At 43.1% G+C, this 20,086-nt stretch overlaps 1 protein-coding gene across 1 annotated transcript; it reads left to right on the top strand.

The window, feature by feature from the left end:
- The first annotated feature begins 3,216 nt into the window (after positions 1-3,216).
- On the top strand, positions 3,217-19,645 carry PYM1 (PYM homolog 1, exon junction complex associated factor). Its single transcript, XM_081249242.1, has 3 exons — positions 3,217-3,392; positions 18,220-18,313; positions 18,703-19,645. Exons 1-3 carry the CDS (start codon positions 3,359-3,361, stop codon positions 19,184-19,186), a joined length of 612 nt encoding a protein of 203 aa, XP_081105368.1. The 5' UTR covers positions 3,217-3,358; the 3' UTR covers positions 19,187-19,645.
- Positions 19,646-20,086: the final 441 nt, after the last annotated feature.

Below are 20,086 nucleotides of genomic sequence, written 5' to 3' on the forward strand. Positions count from 1 at the left end.
AAGGAATGAATACACGAGGCCCTCTAGTGGAAACAGAGGGGTCTAAGCAGTTCTTGACTGTTTTGAGACTTGTTGGAAGAGAATCCTCCATTTTTATCAGAAATATAGCTGCTGAGTAATAGGGTTTGGAGTATCGTTGTTGCATCTGAACTGGAGATATGAGGCAGCGGTTGGAGAGGACCTGTCTCTCTGCTCCTGTCTCCCCTCTAATCTTAAAAAGACAAGGACACTCCCCATCCTTCATCTCTCCTTCCTACATGACCTCCTCAGTCGTGAAATCATAAGCACTTTTTTTAATTTAAAAAAAAATTTATTTATTTTTGGCTGCATTGGGTCTTAGTTGCTGCGTGTGGGTTTTCTCTAGTTGTGGCGAGCGGGGGCTTCTCTTGTTGCGGAGCGGGGTCTAGGCATGTGGGCTTCAGTAGTTGTGGCATGCAGGCTCAGTAGTTGTGGCACGTGGGCTCAGTTGTAGCACGTGGGCTCAGTAGTTGCGGCTCTCGGGCTTAGTTGTTCTGCGGCATGTGGGATCTTCCCGGACCAGGGCTTGAACCCGTGTCCCCTGCATCGGCAGGCGGATTCTTTATTTATTTATTTATATTTTTTGCGGTATGTGGGCCTCTCACTGTTGTGGCCTCTCCCGTTGCGGAGCACAGGCTCTGGACGCGCAGGCTCAACGGCCATGGCTCGCGGGCCCAGCCGCTCCGCGGCATGTGGGATCTTCCTGGACCGGGGCACGAACCCATGTCCCCTGCATCAGCAGGCGGACTCTCAACCACTGCGCCACCAGGGAAGCCCTGGCAGGCGGATTCTTAACCACTGCGCCACCAGGGAAGCCCCAGGCACTTTTGAAGGTTTATTACGCACCAAGTCCTGTACTTTGTTCTGCAGGACAGCCAAAGACATAGCCCAGCTTAAGGACTGCACCAAACAGTGGCTTGGTTGTGTGGGTATGTGTATAAGCCATCCTAAGCAAACATACAATATAAGTAAGAACAGGTCCCCTAGTTCCTCTTCCAATCAGTTTTCTGCCCCTGAGCCCCTCATCTAGAAATCCTGGAATGATACTAATCCTTAAGGCACTCAGCTTTCCTTGCAAATAACACTTGCAGTGCTACCACCCTATGTACGATCTGTGTTTTTTCACTCTGTCATCCTCAGCTGTGTTCCTACATGAAGTTAAAGATGCTCCTTTTAAGACATTTTTTGAGACTTCAAAGTGGGGCATGAGGTGATCTCTCTAATAAGCAATAAGGTGGAATCCGTCATACTCTAGGCTTGCGTTTTCTTTCGGATCTGTGCTCCATCATACCCCAGTCAGTTATTGGTGAGGGTGGGAGGAAGAAAGGCCAAGAAACATCTAAGGAGGAGGCGTCTAATGCCTACAGTTCCAGGTGCTCATTTCTTTAATCAACCACATCATAAAAATCAGAAAGAAAGAAACCGCAATGAACAAAGGGAAAGGAAAAAACAACAGCTTTGTTCTCCCCAGCCTCTTCGTTCCCCTCTTCCTCTTCAGGGTGGTGGGGGACACATCCGGGGTTCAGGGCTGGGTCCCAGGCAGGTCTGCTAGGCAGACAATTGAGTTTCACTTCCCGTCAACCCCAGAGCTGAGGCAGGATGTCTGAAGGCCTAGTGGGGGGCCTAGGGTAGGGTGGTCAACAGGGGCCACTTTAGGATTGCTTCTTGCAGAAAGGTCCTTTGATTAGCCCACTAGTACTCCTTAGGTAGTACAGTCAATATCAACACATCCCTCTAGTTTTTAGATGCTTCAGCTCACTCTTACCTTTAGTAACAAGGCTATGGACAGGATACTAGACCAGCAGGGCTGAAGCACAATTGGTGAAAGAAGAGCAGGGGTGAAGGATGGCATTGTTAGAACATTTGCAATGACAGTGTATTGAATGCAAATCAGTTTTTAAATGAGTCTTTTTGAGATCTTCTGAGTTGGGCCTCTGGTGGAACTCAGGAAGGTGGAGTATGGAAGAGAAGCCAAGCTGTGATCCCATATAACTTCTGAAGCTTCATTTCAAAGCTTTAGTAAGTTCCTAGTCAGCCATTCCTCTGTGTTTTTTGTTTGTTTTTTAAGTGGGACATGCAGCCTAGTGTTGGAGGTGGTCACTAACTGGTTCTGTTGGACATTAACCTAAGCCAAAGTGGGGGATTTGGAGGAAGGTAAATGGGTTGATGAGGAAAAAGCTACATGCGTGTGGGGGGGTGCGCAGGAAGAGGGCAGGGCAGACACCTGAGGAGAGGAACTTGCAGCCGGCCCCTCCCAAGCTGTGAGGGAAACGAGTTTAGCAGGACTTAGCCCAGAAGGAACAAGAGCTGCTGAAAAGAGCGGGGGAGGGAGAACGTTTGGGTTCCTCTAAAGAATAGGGAGGCACGGGGCAGGGCAGGGCTGCAAAGGGACTGACTGTACGGCTCAGATTATTGGCGCGTTGCCCCGATTTCGATCCCCAGCGCCCAGAGACTTGGACGAGGTTAATTAGAATACTGACTGGGTCCGCCCAGAAGCCTTCGCCTTGCCCTCTGACCCTGGGGCCAAGCCCGAGGAGGCTCCCGGGTCGAAGGCCAGAGCAAAGTTGGGCCGTCATCACTTCGCCGCCCGAGTCCCTGGGGCCGCCCCAGGGGCAGGGCCAGGCCCGGGCTGCCCGCCCAGCCCGGCCCGCCGCGCCTCCTCAGCCGTAGAAGCCGCCGGCAACCCTGAGGCTGCGGGGACAGGTGACCGACCGGCAGCGCCTTCGGCCTTGCACTCCCCTCTCTCGGGTCTCCGTCCAGAGGGTTGAGCTGAGCGGCCAAGGGCAATCGGCACGCGATTTCGACCTCCCCACCTTCTAAGAGAGGGTTAGTTGGGGTCTTGCGTTCGCCCCCAACATTGGTGCGCCCCACTGCGTTCCCGGAGTTTGCCTGTCCCGTCCCATGTCCCCAAGCTGCTCTGGGACCTGGATGAAGGCCAGGGCCTGAATATCTTTTCCTCATTTATTAGCTGCCCCCCCGCCCCCCGCCCTTTCTGGGTGCAGGTGGGCCTTGCCCCCTTTTCTCCCGCAGGTCCTAGACAGTCGAAGAGTGCCTTGAGGAGAGGGGCTGTGCCTCGGAACTTCCCTCGGCGCCCAGAGAACTGCTGTATACGCAGCAGGCGCTCAATAATGCTATCAGTGGCAGTAAAAGAGCCCACGGCTCTTGTTTTTTAGAGTCTTCAGCTTCTACTCCCTTCCTCCTCCTTCACTGCTGTCCACGAAATGGTGCACTCTTCCTTTAAGACTAAAATGGTGGCTTGCTACGATCAGAACTCCACTTCCGGTGGGTAGGGGGGCGGGACCCCAGCCCGCTCACGCCGGAAGTGGTTTGCGTTTTCAAGATGGCGACTCCCTATGTAACTGATGAGACCGGCGGTGAGTGCGGGAGATGTGGAGCCGCTTCTCCCCGGGCTCTCGGGGTAGGGGTTCGGACTTGGAAAGGGGTCTGTGCCCCGCCCATCCCGGGGCCCCTCCTTTGCCCCGCCCTCCGGACCGCCTTCCCCATTCATTCTCTCCTACGGGGTGTCACCTGCGCCCCCTTCTGGTCTCGTGTTTGGGGGTCTCCGCTTCCGGTCACCCAAACCGTGGGGTCCTTCAATGCTGGACCTTGCTCCTGGACCCTCACGGGCCCTTAGCTTTTGTCCAGAAGTTGGAACTGCCATATCTCTTTTGGGTTCTTTAGGCTTGGGGGCTCCTCCACGCTCAGTTCCCTCCAATTCCTGCTCTCCCCCTCTTCCCCTCCCCCATCGCTCAGTGTACCTGCTTTCTGTCCTACCCCAGCCCCGTTTAAATTCTTTTTCTCGAAGCTGTATCTGTTGGAGACCTCCTCATTGCTACATAGTTCTTTTTTCCACTCCCTTATTTTCATTGTTGGGTCACTGAGGTACAGAGGTGTGAAGGGAAGAGGACCCTAATACAACTTTCAGCTAGAGTTTTCTCCTTGATGGCACCACCCTTCTGTACCTTCTCTGGCGATGGTGATGGGAGTTGATTGAGGGATCTAAGGTGGTAGAAGGTGAACAAGAAGGTGTCTAGTGGCCTCTCAAGCCGTGTGACAAGTTTACAGAACCCACTGTGCCTTCTGATCAGAGAAGATTTTCCAACCTGGCTGATGGAGATGCTGAAATATCTGTTGTGTATGTGAGGTTTATGTGTTGAAAACTGAAAATCAAGATTTTCATTTTGGCTATAGCCCATCCTAATTTCCCCACCTTCAGAAAAATGTGCATATCTACCCAGTGACAGTCAAATAAGATAGTATATGTGAAAGCAATTTATAAAATGCTGTGCAAGGCAAGGTATTACTGTTTTTTGTAGCCCTCATTGTGTATGTGTATTCTGTAGAAGTGACAGTGTGTGTGTGCTTTGGTACATGCGGTCTGTTTTAAAATGTACCTTTTATGCCTCTTGCTTTGCTTGTTTTCCATGTTACTTACATCTCAACCCACCTCTCCTGTGGTATCTAATGACAACCCAAGTCTCTGCTACTTCTCTGCAACCTCACCTTTCAAAGTGGTACAACCTCTTCTCTTGCTCTCTACATAGTAGGTACTTCTTCAGTTTGCTTCTTTTAATGTGTGCTTTGAAAATATTACTCGTTGTCCAGTACACTTCTCTTTATTCTTAACTGTTTTCTTTAAACTGATTTAACGGACATCCAGATATCACATCTCACCCTACCCTCCCACCAAGAGGTATCTTCTGTTCTCTGTGACTGTGTGGAAGAGAAGGAATCACACTGCTTTTTTGCTTTCTCTTACTACTTCCAGATCATTGATCTACCACTGTCACTGTAATTCTCATGGAAGGTATTGCCATGCAATTATATCATTTTCTCTAAAACCTCAGGGCCATCATTCACTGCCCACAAGGACCCTGATGTAGCATATCTTTTTTTTTTCTTTTCTTTTATTCTATTTCTCAGTGTCTCCACTCATTCTCAGTGTCTTCAGCATCTTTGGAATACTCCTATTGTATAGTTCCTCAGCATGAGACCATTAACTTTCCTTTGAATTTTCAAACCAGCCACATATCAGAATCACTACAATCTGGACCTACTACATACCCTACTACATAGGACATCACCTATGACACTGCTTCCCCCTTCAGGTGTTCCCCATCACTTATTTTAGCTTCCTTACCCAGTCACCTTTTTTACTTCCACATGCCCATAGAATCAGCTTTTTGCCCTCCTTAGGTTCTCTGGTCCTTGACCTTTCCCTTTCCCATTTCATTGAGTCTACGTATCTTCATGACTACTTTTGATGCTACCCTGCTAGACCTCTGTGACCAGTCACTATCCTCATTGCTTTCCTCATTCATTTTGATCTTCAATACTAAGCAAGCACTTCTGTTATCTTGAATCATACCCATCAACTGTTTTCTTGGCTTCAGCTTCTAGGCCACAGCACATGGCTAAAGAAAAGGCACAGACAGTAGCACATTCAGTATGATATAACTTAATGTTAACTTCTGCCAAGATCACAGCTTTTCTCCAATTCTTCTTTGTTGGTTTGCTTACATTCTACCATGGCTATTTCCCCAACCTTTCTCAGCTCTCGGTGACTTTCCCTTTTAATTCCCCTTCTTATGACAGATGGCCTCATTTTCTGTTTCATTGAGAAATCAAGGTCTGTTATTTCTGTTTCTTTCCTCTTCATAGCCTGATTTCTTGAATATCAGGTCCACACATACTATTTCCATTTCCTCACTGCTTACTTGTTCCTTAACTTCTTTTTTTTGGCCTTGCGGCTTTCAGGATCTTAGTTCCCTGACCAGGGACTGAACTTGGGCCACAGCAGTGAAAGCACCGAATCCTAAGCACTGGACTGCCGGGAATTCCCTGTTCCTTAACTCTTCAAAATGGTTTCTTTCTAGCACTAGCCTCTCTCCTGAGTTGTCAGTCCTAATTGTTTGGTGAGTAGCTTTCATTCTTGGATATACTGTCACACCTTAAATCCAGTCTGACCATAATCAATATCAGTTTTTCCTTCCTTCTTTCTTTTTTCTTTTTTTTTTGGTACGCGGGCCTCTCACTGTTGTGGTGTTTCCCGTTGCGGAGCACAGGCTCCGGACGCGCAGGCCACCAGGCCAACCCAAGATCAACTTATTGCATCATTTCTCTCTTTCTTTATTTTAAATAGACTTTACTTTTTAGAACAGTTTTAGATTTATAGAAAAATTGAGAAAATGATACAGACAGTTCCCATATACCTTAAACTCAGTTTCCTGTTATTAACATCTTACATTAGTATGGTATCGTTATTGCAATTAATGAACCGATATTCATACATTGTTATTAACTAAGGTCCATACATTATTCAGATTTCCTTAGTTTTTACCTAATTTTTTTTCTGTTCCAGGATCCCATATTACGTTTAGTTCTCATGTCTCCTTAAACACCTATTGGCTCTGACAGTTTCTCAGACTTTCCTTGTTTTTGATGACTTTAACAGTTTTGAGGAGTATTGGTCAGTTATTTTTGTAGCATGCCCCTCTATTGGAATTTGATGTTTGTCTCATGATTAGACTGGGGTTATGTGTTTTTTAGGGGAGGACTATAGAAGTAAAGTGATGTTTTCATCATATTGTATTGAGGATACATAGTATCACAAAGATTTTTTTACTCTTGATATTTACCATGATCTCCTGACTGAGATAGTGTTTGTAAAGTTTCTCCACTGTGAAGTTACTTTTTCCCCCTTCTCCTTTCCATTTTGTACTCTTAAGAAAGTCACTCTTCACAGCCCACACTTAAAGAGTGGGGAGTTATGCTACCTTCCTTAAGGATGGAGTATTTATACACATCATTTGAAATCCTTTTGCACAGATTTGTCTCTTCTCTGCCATTTATTTATTCAATCATTTATGTGTATCCATATGAACTTCGGGTTATTTTATTTATTTTATTGCTCAAATGTTTCAGCTTTGAACATTGGGAGCTCTTTTAGTTGGCCCTGTGTCCCTTTGACATATCCCCATCAGTGTAGGGTTTTTTTTTGTTTGTCTTGTTTTGTTTAGCTCTTTCTTACTTTCTGGCACTAGAAGCTGCTCCAGGCTCATCTTGCATATTTCCTGGCCCAGTCCTAGAATCAGCTATTTCTCTAAGGAGCCCTTGTTCCTTTTACTTAAGAATGGTGTGGGAAACCAAGATCAGAGCACTAGGTGTTTTTGTTCTTATTAACAAAATGAACTGGGGTGTTGTTTTTGCATTGTCTTTTACTCCCTCTTCTACCCCCCACCCTCCTGTTGTCAAAGTATCTTTTTCTGTTTCTGCTGTTGTTACCCTTATCCCATCTTCAGTGCTTGTTAGCTACATGGCCTGGGAATTTTAAGCCTAGGGAATCCGAGCTTTAGTTTTCTCATCAATGAAATAGGAATAATAACTCCTACGACATAGGATTATTGTGAGAATTAAAATTTAAATGAAATAATGTACGTGTCTAGCGCATAGAAAGTACCCAAGAAATGGTTCTGTAATTATTACTGTTATAAAGATTATGGATTAGAATAGATTACATGTGTAAAGTATCAAGCAGAGTACTTGGGTCAATCTAAGTGCCTGATAAAATTCTAGTTTCCTTTATCCTGCAAATATTGCTGTGACCTCCTAAACAGTTGTCCTACCTCTGTCTCTCTCTCTGTTTCAGTTCATTTGACACACTGTCACCAGATTACTGCTCCTTAAGTACAAATTTAATTATTTAATTTTTGTTCAATATAATTTGTCCACTGTTAAATTTGGCATATACCCTTCTGATCTCTATTTTTCTGTGCATTTTTAAAACAGTTTTTAACCAGACGGTATTTACATTTTTATGTGTTGCCTTTTCATTTATTTATTTATTATTAAAAAAATTTTTTTTGTTTATTTATTTTTGGCTGCGTTGGGTCTTGGTTGCTGCGCGCGGGCTTTTCTCTAGTTGCGGCGAGCGGGGGCTACTCTTCCTTGCGGTGCATGGGCCTCTCATTGCGGTGGTTTCTCTTGTGGAGCACGGGCTCTACAGCGCAGGCTCAGCAGTTGTGGCACACGGGCTTAGTTGCTCCACAGCATGTGGGATCTTCCCAGACCAGGGCTCGAACCCATGTCCCCTGCATTGGCAGGTGGATTCTTAACCACAGCACTACCAGGGAAGCCCGTTGCCTTTTCATTTAACCTAACGACATAAATATTTTTCCTTGCTATTAAAAACTCTTTGAAAACATCTTTTAAAATACTGGCAGAGTGTTTTATTATTTGGGCATACACCCTCTTTTACCTTTCTTCTGTTATTGGACTTCTAGATTGTTTCCAGAATTTTTGTTATAAGAACTCTATGAATATATATATTTTTTTCTCTATGAATATTTTTGTGCATAAATTTTTGTCTGCATTTAGGGTTCTTTTTTTTTTTTTTTTTTTTGGCTGCATTGGGTCTTCGTTGCTGTGTGCGGGCTTTCCCTAGTTGCAGCGAGTGGGGGCTACTCTTTGTTGCGGTGCGCGAGCCTCTCACTGCAGTGGCTTCTGTTGTTGCAGAGCACAGGCTTCAGGCATGCAGGCTTCAGTAGTTGCGGCACGTGGGCTCGGTAGTTGTGGCTCGTGGGCTCTAGAGCGCAGGCTCAGTAGTTGTGGCTCATGGGCTTAGTTGCTCCGCGGCATATGGGATCTTCCCAGACCAGGGCTCGAACCCGTGTCCCCTGCATTGTCAGGCGTACTCTCAACTGCTGCACCACCAGGGAAGCCCTAGGGTTATTTTGTTAGGACAGGTTTCTCAGAAGTCGAATTACTGGATTCGAGGGTACAAACTTTTATTTATTTTTAAGTAATTATAAAATTAATTTATATTGATTGTAGAAAACTTGGAAAATATTTTCATAACTAGTATAAAATATAAGTCCCATGCATATTTGGTAATTCCAGGGCCCAAAGATAACTACAGTTACATTTCCTTTTAGTTTTTCTTTCTCTGCACATATATAGCATATCTATTTAACATAATTTGGATCATACCGAATGGCTGTACTTCCCCAAGTATGATTCTCAGAACACTTAGTAGTCCTGTGAGATGTGCTGTAAAATAAAAAACTAAAATAAAAATAAGCTTCCTGTGGTCAAATAAATTTGGGAAACACTGTAAACCACATTTCCATTGGAATATTCCCATGAACGAGAACATAACTCATTTCAGTCTTGCTGATAAGAACAAAAAAATTTTTTTCCTGTTTAACCCAGAATTTCTCAAACTATTTAACAATTTTTTTGGGGTAACCTTACAGAAGTATTGTTACAATGTCTTACAGAAATAGTGTTTTATTACATAACAATATTTAGGAAATGCTGCTGTATGATAGAACTATGTTATACTCTCTCTCTTAGTTAGCCAGATTTTTTTTTTTTTTGCCTCTCACTGTTGTGGCCTCTCCCGTTGCGGAGCACAGGCTCCAGACGCGCAGGCTCAGCGGCCATGGCTCACGGGCCCAGCTGCTCTGCGGCATGTGGGATCTTCCCGGACCGGGGCACGAACCCATGTCCCCTGCATCGGCAGGCAGACTCTCAACCACTGCGCCACCAGGGAAGCCCCCAGATTGCTTTCTGAAGGGTTTTTCCATTGGCAATATATGAATATACTGGTTTCATCACTTCTTGGACTACACTGGTATTCTGATCTTTAAAAATTCTACTGCTTTGATAGGTCAAAATGATATTTTATTGTTTTAATTTGTATTTCCTTTGATTACTAGTGAGGTTGAACTTTCTGGTATTCTTCACTTATAACACAATACACAATAGTGGTGTAAAAAGCACAGCCTTTGGAACCCACAGCCTAGATTCGAATTCTACTGCAGTTTACTGACATTGTAACTTTGGGCAAATTATTAAATTTCTCATCATCTGTGAAATGAATAATCCTTCATGGAGTTGTGAAAATGAGATAATATATATAAACAGGGACTTCCCTGGCAGTCCAGTGGTTAAGACTTCGTCTTCCAATGCAGGGGATGCGGGTTCAATCCCTGGTCAGGGAGCTAAGATCCTACATGCCTCGCAGCCAAAAAACCAAAACATAAAACAGAAGCAATATTGTAACAAATTCAACAAAGACTTTAAAAATGATCCATGTCAAAATATCTTAAAAAAGAAAAATTATATATATATATACAAAAACACTGAGTATTGTCCTTGGTATGAAGCAAGCACTCAAGGGTAGCTGCTGTAATCTTTTTGGAACTGACTATCAAATTTACATATGGACCATTCACTTTTACATTCAAGATACTCTAATATGAGCACAAACCACTTTTCAATACAGTATCATCACATACTGTATCTCTGCCTAAACCCTCTAGTGAAACTGGGCAGTATAGTATAAAACGGGTGGAATGTGTTCTGGTATGTAAGCTTTGGCGTCAGGACTGAGTTCAGACTGCAGCTACATGCTGCCTTTGTGATCTTGGACATATCTTCAACCTCTTGAAGACTGTTTGCTCAGCTGTAGATCATAATAATCTACCTATTGTCTAGATTCAGTCAGGTAGTATATGTAAAGTTCCTGGTGTAAAGTACCCACTCATTAATAAACATTCTTTCCTAATTGTTCTTAACATACTGTGAGTTTTACACTGCCATCATTTTGCTTGTTGTTATTCCTCTTAGAATGCCCTTTCCCTTCCTTTCTCTGCCTGCAAAAATATCAGCCACTGATTTACTGTTGTTATTATTTCTACTGCTTCCTACTCTTGGAGGTCAAGTCCCTGAGATTTTCCTAATTTCCTGTCACCTTCCCCCATCAAATGGGGTGTGGTTATTTATTCTCTTGAAATCTCCTATTAGTTATGTGTCAGTGTCTCTTAAGGATACTTAAGACATTTATACTTTTGTCTTATTCTTTGTTTGCCTAACTTGCCCACCTTCTTCCTTACTTAAACTGTAAATTTCTTGAAAGTAGGGGCCATTTACTGATCTTGATAATCCCTGTGGCACTTCATATAGTATTTTTCTCATAGGAGGCTTTCAATAAACGTCCATTGCACTTAATTATAGTCTGGCTTCTGACCACTCTACTTGTCTGAGGCTGTATTCTTGAACATAATTAGGGATTTCCAAATTTCCAAAATGAATAACCTTTTCCTACTCAGTTCTGCTTTTCCTTAATCTCTCTGTAATATTTAATACTGTTAATCACCTGCCGTTACTTCAAACTCTTTTGGTCTCCATGAAATAGTACTGTCCTGGTCCTTCTTTTCTAAGGATTATTTCCTAGTGTTGCTGACACCTTTTCTTCTTTGAGGAAAATAATCATGACCGTTTTTCCAGGGTCATTCCTCCAGATTGGATCTTCTCTTTAATATTTTCTCTATGTTAGAAACCATGTCTGGATGACTAATGAAAAAAAAAGAAAAAAAAGAAACCACGTCTAAGTCTTATAATTGTTGGCCCTGAGGTCATCCTCAGGCTCAGATCTGTGACCCAGATCTCCTTTCTTAACTTTGAAACAGGCCCCAGGGATTCAGCACACCTTTAACAGTCACTTCCACCTAACCCCTTGGAGTTCTTTCAAGCCTTGCTGTGTTGTCTCTTCACTGTCTTCCTGCCACCCCTGAAAACAAAGCCCTTTTCAGTTTAAGGAAATAGATTGAGGATTACAAAATAGCAGATGTGGGGAAATAACAAAGCTTACAAAGTTCTTACAGTAGCAGTCTCTAACCTCTAGTTTCTGGTTCTCTCAAAGATGCTACTGAAAATCACGGTATTCTGCCCATGTTTTTTATTTCTAGAGTTAAGAATCAGCAAACCTCTCCCTTCTTTTTAACTTTACTTTTGGATACCATCAAGGCCAGAGACGGAAACCAAGATAACATAAAATAGGTATTCCTTTGTGATAATGGGCTATTTGTATCTCTGAGGGCTTCCAGTTAGGATGGCCATTCAAGAAGCTTCTGCCCTATCTTTTCTCACACTCCATCTTTACTAGTCTTTTTCTTTTTTTTTTTTGCTGTGTTTTATTTATTTAATTTTTTATTGGAGTGTAGTTGCTTTACACTGCTGTGTCAGTTTCTGCTGTACAGCAAAGTTAATCAGCCATATGTATACATACATCCCCTCTTTTTTGGATTTCCTTCCCATTTAGGTCACCACAGAGCACCTAGTAGAGTTCCCTGTGCTATACAGTAGGTTCTCATTAGTCATCTATTTTATACATAGTATTGTATATATGTCAATCCCAATCTCCCAGTTCATCCCACCCACCCCACCCTTTCTCCCTTGTTTTCCATACGTTTGTTCTCTACGTCTCTGTCTCTATTTCTGCTTTACAGATAAGATCATCTATACCATTTTTTTAGATTCCACATGTATGCGTTAATATACGATACTTGCTTTTCTCTTTCTGACTTACTTCACTCTGTATGAGAGGATCTAGGTCCATCCACGCCTTTGCCATCTTTACTAGTCTTAAGCCTTCAACTATAATCTCTGCAGTGTACTTAAATGTATGTTTCTAGCATTGTCCCTTTCTCCTTAATTCCATGTAAAAACACTGCCTGTCTAGAAATGAATTAGTTACTTTCACAAAGTTGTTTTCTCCTATGGACTCTTTTTTTTTTAAATAAATTTATTTATTTTTGGCTGCATTGGGTCTTCCTTGTTGCTCATGGGCTTTCTCTAGTTGTGGCGAGCAGGGGCTACTCTTCGTTGTGGTGCGCAGGCTTCTCATTGCAGTGGCTTCTCTTGTTACAGAGCACAGGCTCTAGGCACACAGGCTTCAGTAGTTGTGGCACATGGAACTCAGTAGTTGTGGCTCGCAGGCTCCATAGTTGTGGCTCACAGGCTCTAGAGCGCAGGCTCAGTAGTTGTGGCACACGGGCTTAGTTGCTCCGTGGCATGTGGGATCTTCCCGGACCAGGGCTCGAACCCGTGTCCCCTGCATTGGCAGGCAGATTCTTAACCACCACGCCACCAAGGAAGCCCTACCTTTCTTTTTTTTTTTTTTTTTTTTGCGGTACGTGGGCCTCTCACTGTTGTGGCCTCTCCCGTTGCGGAGCACAGGCTCCGGACGCGCAGGCTCAGCAGCCACGGCTCACGGGCCCAGCTGCTCCGCGGCATGTGGGATCTTGCCGGACTGGGGCACGAACCCGCGTCCCCTGCATCGGCAGGCGGACTCTCAACCACTGCGCCACCAGGGAAGCCCCCTACCTTTCTTTTTAATTAGAATGCATGCTCCAAGAAGGCAAGACCCTTGCTTGCTTTATTCATTCATTGTTGTATCCCTAGCTTCTGTTACATTGCCTGCCACAGCAGCAAGTACTCAATAAACATTTAAAATCCATGTGTGAATAATGTTATTACTATACGCCCTGCATGCCCACAGGGATGTTGTGAAAAATAAGAGAAAACATGTGAAAAGCACCAGATTAAATCCACTGTAGCACAATGATTTCCTCTCTCTCATTCAAATCTTGGCAGTCTTCAGATCCTGACTACTTATTCTTCATAATGAATTTCTCTTTCATTTTCTTTTCAACACTTATAGAGACCATTTAAATCAAGTCTTCTCACATTGCAGCTATTGCTTTCATTTTTTTCTACCTTTAGTTTATGTTACACATTTTTCAGGTTAATCTTCTTAAAGCAATGCTTTGAGCAGATCATCTGCACTCTCTTAATGGCCTTCAGTGTTCTCCCACCTTCTGAAGCTTGAGTCCAAACTCAAGAGGAGATTGGATACCTTTCATATTCTGACTAATTTACCTCTAGTCTCTTTTTCCATTACATATGCTTTTTGCCAAAATATACTGGATTCTTGCTATTCCCTAATATGATGCTTAACTTTATTTATTCATTAATTTGAATTAATTACAGTCTTTCATGGACCAGGCCCTTTGCTTCAAAGATCAAAGGCAAAGTTTCTGCTCTTAAGCAAGCAAACAATTATTTTAAACATTAGATCATGATAAAAGGCCACAACAGGTGCTGTGGGTGCACAAAGGGCAACTTCTAAACTGATTTGGGGTGGGGAGGTCAGGAAAGACTTCACTGAGGAGTTTATACTTGAACTCGACCTTTAAAGACCAGTAGGCGTTAACTAAGATAAGAATCAAGAAAAGTCTATTCCAAGCCAAAGGAAGTAAAAGCAAAAAGGCGTAGAGAATAAAGACATGGTCAGGTGAGATTTGTGACTATTTCAGTGGCTGGAGCAGAGAGTGTGAATGACTGGGTGTGAAGAGGCTGGAGACTAGCAAGAGCTGGGTCAAGAAGGCCTTTGTGTGTGGTTCCATCTTCCATGTAAATACCCTGAGGGCAACAGGAATCCAGGAAGAGTTTTAAGTAGGGAAATGACTAGTCTGATTTGTCCCTTTGTTTATGTTGCCCTATAAGCCTGAAATACTTCCCTTTCTCCTCTTTCCTCATAACCACACCCCTACATCCACCTGTTTAAATCCTGCTCATCTTCCAAAGATCACAAAGATGCTTTGTCCTCCATAAAATTTTTACTTTACCTGGTCAAAAGTAATTTCACTCTCCTTTGTTGTACTCGTTCTCCAAAGCCGCTTGGATTTGAAACCCAAAATGAGATTTTTTAAAACCTACAATATAGCAACAACATTAATTGGAATTTTTAAAAGGAAAAGTTATTTATAAGCCAATCATCAACATAACTTTTCGTATTGCACATTCTTTTCTAAACTTATGAATATGCATAACATTTAATAATCATAGCATATATAACTTTATGTTTTATATTCCATTATATCACATTAATGATTAAAATTTTTTTGTCATTATTTTTAATGGCTATATTATAAACCACTCCTGTATAACTGGATGTGAAGTTTGTTTTTAATTTTTAGCTATTTATAAATAATGCCATAGTTTTCACATGATTACTGTCCCTTTCTTCTTTTTTCTGTTTTCATTTTTTCCTGTTGGAATTATTTCCTTATGCTAAATTTTCAAGATTGGCATTGCTAAAACGAAGTGTGTTGAAGTGTCTTTGGCTTTAACCTCTTTACGCTTCCCCCAGTCAGTGAATTACCAAGTGAGTTTGATCCTTTGGTAACGTGGCTAGCATCATTCTCTTCCTTTCCATTCTCAGTCAGTCTGTCTCTCATGCCAGGATTATTGCAGTCGTTTTTTTGAAAGATGATTTTTTTTTAAATTTACTTATTTTATTTATTTCTTTTTGGCCGCATTGGGTCTTGGTTGCTGTGCACAGGCTTTCTCTAGTTGCAGTGAGCTGGGGCTACTCTTCATTGCGGCACACGGGCTTCGCATTGGGGTGGCTTCTCTTGTTGCAGAGCACGGGCCCTAGGTGGACGGGCTTCAGTAGTTGTGGTGTACGGGCTTAGTTGCTCCGTGGCATGTGGGATCTTCCTGGACCAGGGCTCGAACCCGTGTCCCCTGCACTGGCAGGTGGATTTTTAACCACTGAGCCACCAGGGAAGTCCCTGTATTTTCATTCTTGAATTTTTACTCTTGTCTCTAAACTGTTGCAGCTCGGCAAACAATATTCTCAGTGGCCCTCTTTTTTTTTTTTTTTTTTTTTTTTGTGATACGCGGGCCTCTCACTGTTGTGGCCTCTCCCGCTGCGGAGCACAGGCTCCGGACACGCAGGCTCAGCAGCCATGGCTCACGGGGCCAGCCGCTCCGCGGCATGTGGGATCTTCGCGGACCCGGGCACGAACCCGTGCCCCCTGCATCAGCAGGCGGACTCTCAACCACTGCGCCACCAGGGAAGCCCCCAGTGGCCCTCTTTTATTCACCAGATAAATTCCAAATTCCTTGACCTTGTTTTTAAGGCTTTCTAAGTTCTGGCCCCATTTTTAATTTTCAACCTAGCTTCATGTTATTCCCCATCATGAACTGTCTGGTTCTCCTGGACTCCTCTGTTTTCTGTTCTTTACATACTCAGGCCATCCCCACATCCAAGCCTTTCTTGGCACATGTTTGTTCTTTCTCCCATCCCCTCTACCTGTCAAATCTTACCCATTTTCTTTAACATTTTTTGTTTTAGTTTTAATTTATTAATGATATTTGCCTTTTGAACAAAAACCCAATTCATGTAACCATGTATAATCCCCGTGGGAGGCTCTGGACTGGACTTTTTATTTTTATTTTGTTAATCTTTTTTATTTTCGTCTTTTTCCTTTTTTTAAAAACAAGTTATACTAAAAAAAGTTATACTAAAAAAAAGAAAAACAAGAGTAACACAAGATATAAATATATATATGTGTTTTTTTTAAGAATATGTTATTAAAGGTTAATGGTTTCTACCACCTCTTCTTCCAGGTTATCCCTCTTAAAGTAACCAGCATTAAAGTCTTGGTATCTTGGTATGTGTCCTTCCACACCTTTCTCTTTGCCCCTATACACAAACTGTCTGGACCTCTAACTGCTGCTCCTTGCCCCAAAAAGAATGGGAGAACCCTCTACACCAGCGGTTCTCAAAATGTTGTCCAGGACCCTTGGGGATTCCCTAAGACCCTATCAGGAGGTCTGCAAGCATAACTATTTTGATAATATACTGAGATGTTATCTGCCCTTTTACTGAGTAGACATTTGCACTGAGGGTACAAAAGCAATGGTGGGTAAAACTGCTGGCCTCTTAGCACTAATCAAGGTGGTGGCACCAAACCGTACTGGTCATTGTGTTCTTCACTGCCACATGCTTGCAGTAAATAATGCCAGTTTCACTTAAGAGTATCCTTGATGATGCAATAAAAGTTATTAATTTTATTAAACCCTGGCTCTTTAATACACATCTTTTTATCTATTTATTTTTCCAGGTTTATTGAGATATGACTGACATTTAACATTGTGTACAATGTTATAGGTGTACAAGGTGATGATTTGATACACATATATATTGCGAAAGGTTTACCACGATAAGGTTAGTTAACACATCCTTTACCTCACATAATTACCATTTCATTGATTTATGGTGAGAACACTGAAACTCTACTCTCATAGCAACTTTCAAGTATACAGTTCAGTTTTGCTGACGATAGTCACCATGCTGTACCTTATACCCCCAGAACTCATTCATCTTATAACTGAAAATTACACATCTTTTTAGAGTTCTCTGAATTAAATGGGAAGCAAGCATGAAACACTGCTGCGCACTGAAGTGGTGTCTCAAGGAAAAGCACTGGTGCAGTTGTTGGAGTTGTAAGCTAAACAAGCTTCCTTTTCATGGAACTCTTATTTTTCCTTGAAAGAACCACTGACAAACTATAGTAATTCAGACCTGAGTACCTGATAGGCATTTTCCTGAAAAATGAAAGAAGTGAGCCTGTCATTTCAAGGAAAACAACTCTCAGTGTTTGTTGCCAGGGATAAGATTCAAGCCTTCAAGTGGAAATTAGAATTTTGGAAAACTTGTAACTGCCACTGGGAGCATGAAAGCTTTTCAGTAAAGGGTTTTCTGATGAGATTAATGGATGTGATTTTAAAAAAAAAGATTGCACAGTGAAATGCATAATATTACAAAATAAGAGCGTACGGGGGATTCTGAAATAAAAAAGTTTGAGGATCTTAACGCATTATTCTGCAACTTGCTTTTTCACTTAGTATATCATGAATACCATTCAAGGTCAGTACATCTGTATCTAACATTCTTTTTCATAACGGCACGGTGTTCCAGCATGTGGATGACCCACATCTATTTAGTCATTCATCTGTTGATGGTCATTCAAGTTGCTTTCAGCTTTTTGCTAATTTAAATAATGCAGCAACATTATTATAATGCAAACATCTTTACATATAGCCTTGTGTACTGGTGCTTTTATATCTACAGTATGGATTCCTGAAAGTTGACCTATTTTTCACCATCCACCTTAATAAAACTTCCCCTTTTCTACATCCCTGGTCATTTCTCCTTCCTATGATTCTTGTTTTTGCCCTTTTTAGCCTCTTATTCATGTACTGTCCTTTGATGTCCTCATGCTGTTTTGTTTTTTTTTTAACTTCCTCTATGCCTGCCCTGTCTTCCCAACTAGATTATAAAAGTAGAAACTCCCTGAGGCAGGGATGGTGTTTTATACAGTGTATAGGCACTCAGTAAATAATGAGAGCGGGATTAAAGGTTGATATGAGAAAAGAATGCCTTAATGGATGCATTTAGTGGAAAGTGCTGGGGGATGCTGTGTGCATTCATGCATTCTTTGACCTTGGGGGCTATTTGAAAATTAGAAAGAGTAACTCTCCAATTTAATTCTCCCATTTCAGGCAAGTACATCGCCTCAACACAGCGACCTGACGGGACCTGGCGAAAGCAGCGGAGGGTGAAAGAAGGCTATGTGCCCCAGGAGGAGGTCCCAGTGTGCGTGGTTAGGCGTGAGGAGGGAGTATTTAATGGGGTCCCTACAGCAAGAAAGAACATGTGTGCCTATGAGATCACGGAAGAATTTCCTGATCCCAGGATCCTAGGAAAGGGAAGGAGGGGGCTGGGATTCAGGGATGAGTGAGGGATGAGTAACCAAGTGACTGACAAGTCCTGTTGCTGTGGCCTCTGTTCAGCAGAACCTGTAAATAGCATTCAGAGATCCAGAGCTTTAGGACCTAGGGATCCTACAACCTGCAGAGCAGAGGAAAGTTGGGAAGGGACCAGAGGCAGAGGAAGGAAGCAGGAAAGTGAAAAGGGTGAAGTAAATTACAAGGTTAGGAAAAGGGCTCGAAAAGTCAGTGATTCTTTGACACTGTTCTCCGCAGGTATGAGAACAAGTATGTGAAGTTTTTCAAGAGTAAACCAGAACTGCCCCCTGGCCTGAGCCCGGAGGCCACTGCTCCGGTCACCCCATCCAGGCCGGAAGGTGGTGAACCAGCCCTCTCCAAGACAGCCAAACGCAACCTGAAGCGGAAGGAGAAGAGGCGGCAGCAGCAAGAGAAAGGGGAGGCGGAGGCCTTGAGCCGGACTCTCGAGAAGGTGTCCCTGGGAGAGACAGCCCAGGTCCCCAGTGCCCCACAGGCCTCCCGGGCAGCGCCTGCAGCTGCCTCCGACCAGCCTGACTCAGCTGCCACCGCTGAGAAGGCCAAGAAGATAAAGAACCTAAAGAAGAAGCTTCGGCAGGTGGAAGAGCTGCAGCAGCGGATCCAGGCTGGGGAAATCAGCCAGCCCAGCAAGGAGCAGCTGGAGAAGCTAGCGAGGAGGAGGGCGTTGGAGGAGGAGCTAGAGGACTTGGAGCTGGGCCTGTGAGGCCTTTGGGGAATAGAGGATGGACTGCAGAACAAACCATGGGGCTCTCTGGGGTCCTGGGGAATGTGGGCAGCAGCAGTCAGGAGGGGTACCCCCGTACTGGCTCACTTCTGCCTCTCATGGCCCAATTCCGTCCTCCAGAGCCTAGCCTCTCCCTCATTCCTTCCCTTTTTTTCCCAACTCCTATTTTTTTTGGACTTTTCTCCCTCCCATTCCCAGTGTTCAAAATCTCAGTGACTATCCCAGGTACCTTTGCTGCTGATTTGGGTGTCTTGTTTAAAAGAAAATTGGGTGGGTGGGAGTCTCTTGGAGAACTGAGGTTGAGGGTAGGGGGAGTATGCCCAAGTCTTGGAGTCTTGGTTCCTGTTCACAGTGTTTATGGGTTATTTCCCCCTCCATCCCTAACCTCTTTTTTTTTTTTTTTTTTTTAAAGAACAGAATAAACTCAAGTAGACAACATGTTTTGCCTCTCTTTTCAGCTTCTAGTAGGTGTTTTATCCCCTTCAGTTTGGCACAGGAAGATAAATGTTGGGAGTAATATTCCTTTTGATTTTTAAAAATAATGTGTATCACCAAATTAGCAGCACTGACTTCTGTACACGTTTGCTCAGACTTCAGTGAATGGAAATTAGTGTTAAAATAAAACGAAACTTAGAACAAATTTAATTTGATATTAATTTACATGTATCATCATTATTGTGCTGCATAGCAATGGGGCCCTAGTATCTCCCTTACTGTTTACTTCTGAAGGTCATTGACCTAATTTTTTTTTTTTTTTTTTTTTTTTTTTTTGGCCACATCGCAGGGCTTGCAGGATCTTAGTTCTCCCACCAGGGATTGAACCGGGCCACTGCAGTGAAAGGGCAGAGTCCTAACCACTGGACCACCAGGGAAATCCTG

This window comes from Mesoplodon bidens, assembly GCF_964165515.1.
Source record: "Mesoplodon bidens genome assembly, chromosome: 11".
NCBI lineage: Eukaryota > Metazoa > Chordata > Mammalia > Artiodactyla > Ziphiidae > Mesoplodon > Mesoplodon bidens.

Excerpts from the sequence above, each read along its gene's own strand:
- PYM1 (XM_081249242.1), top strand. The coding sequence starts at position 3,359 with ATGGCGACTCCCTATGTAACTGATGAGACCGGCG. Across the intron at positions 3,393-18,219 it reads TGTAACTGATGAGACCGGCG|GCAAGTACATCGCCTCAACA; the intron begins GTGAGTGCGGGA and ends CTCCCATTTCAG. Across the intron at positions 18,314-18,702 it reads CCCCAGGAGGAGGTCCCAGT|GTATGAGAACAAGTATGTGA; the intron begins GTGCGTGGTTAG and ends TGTTCTCCGCAG.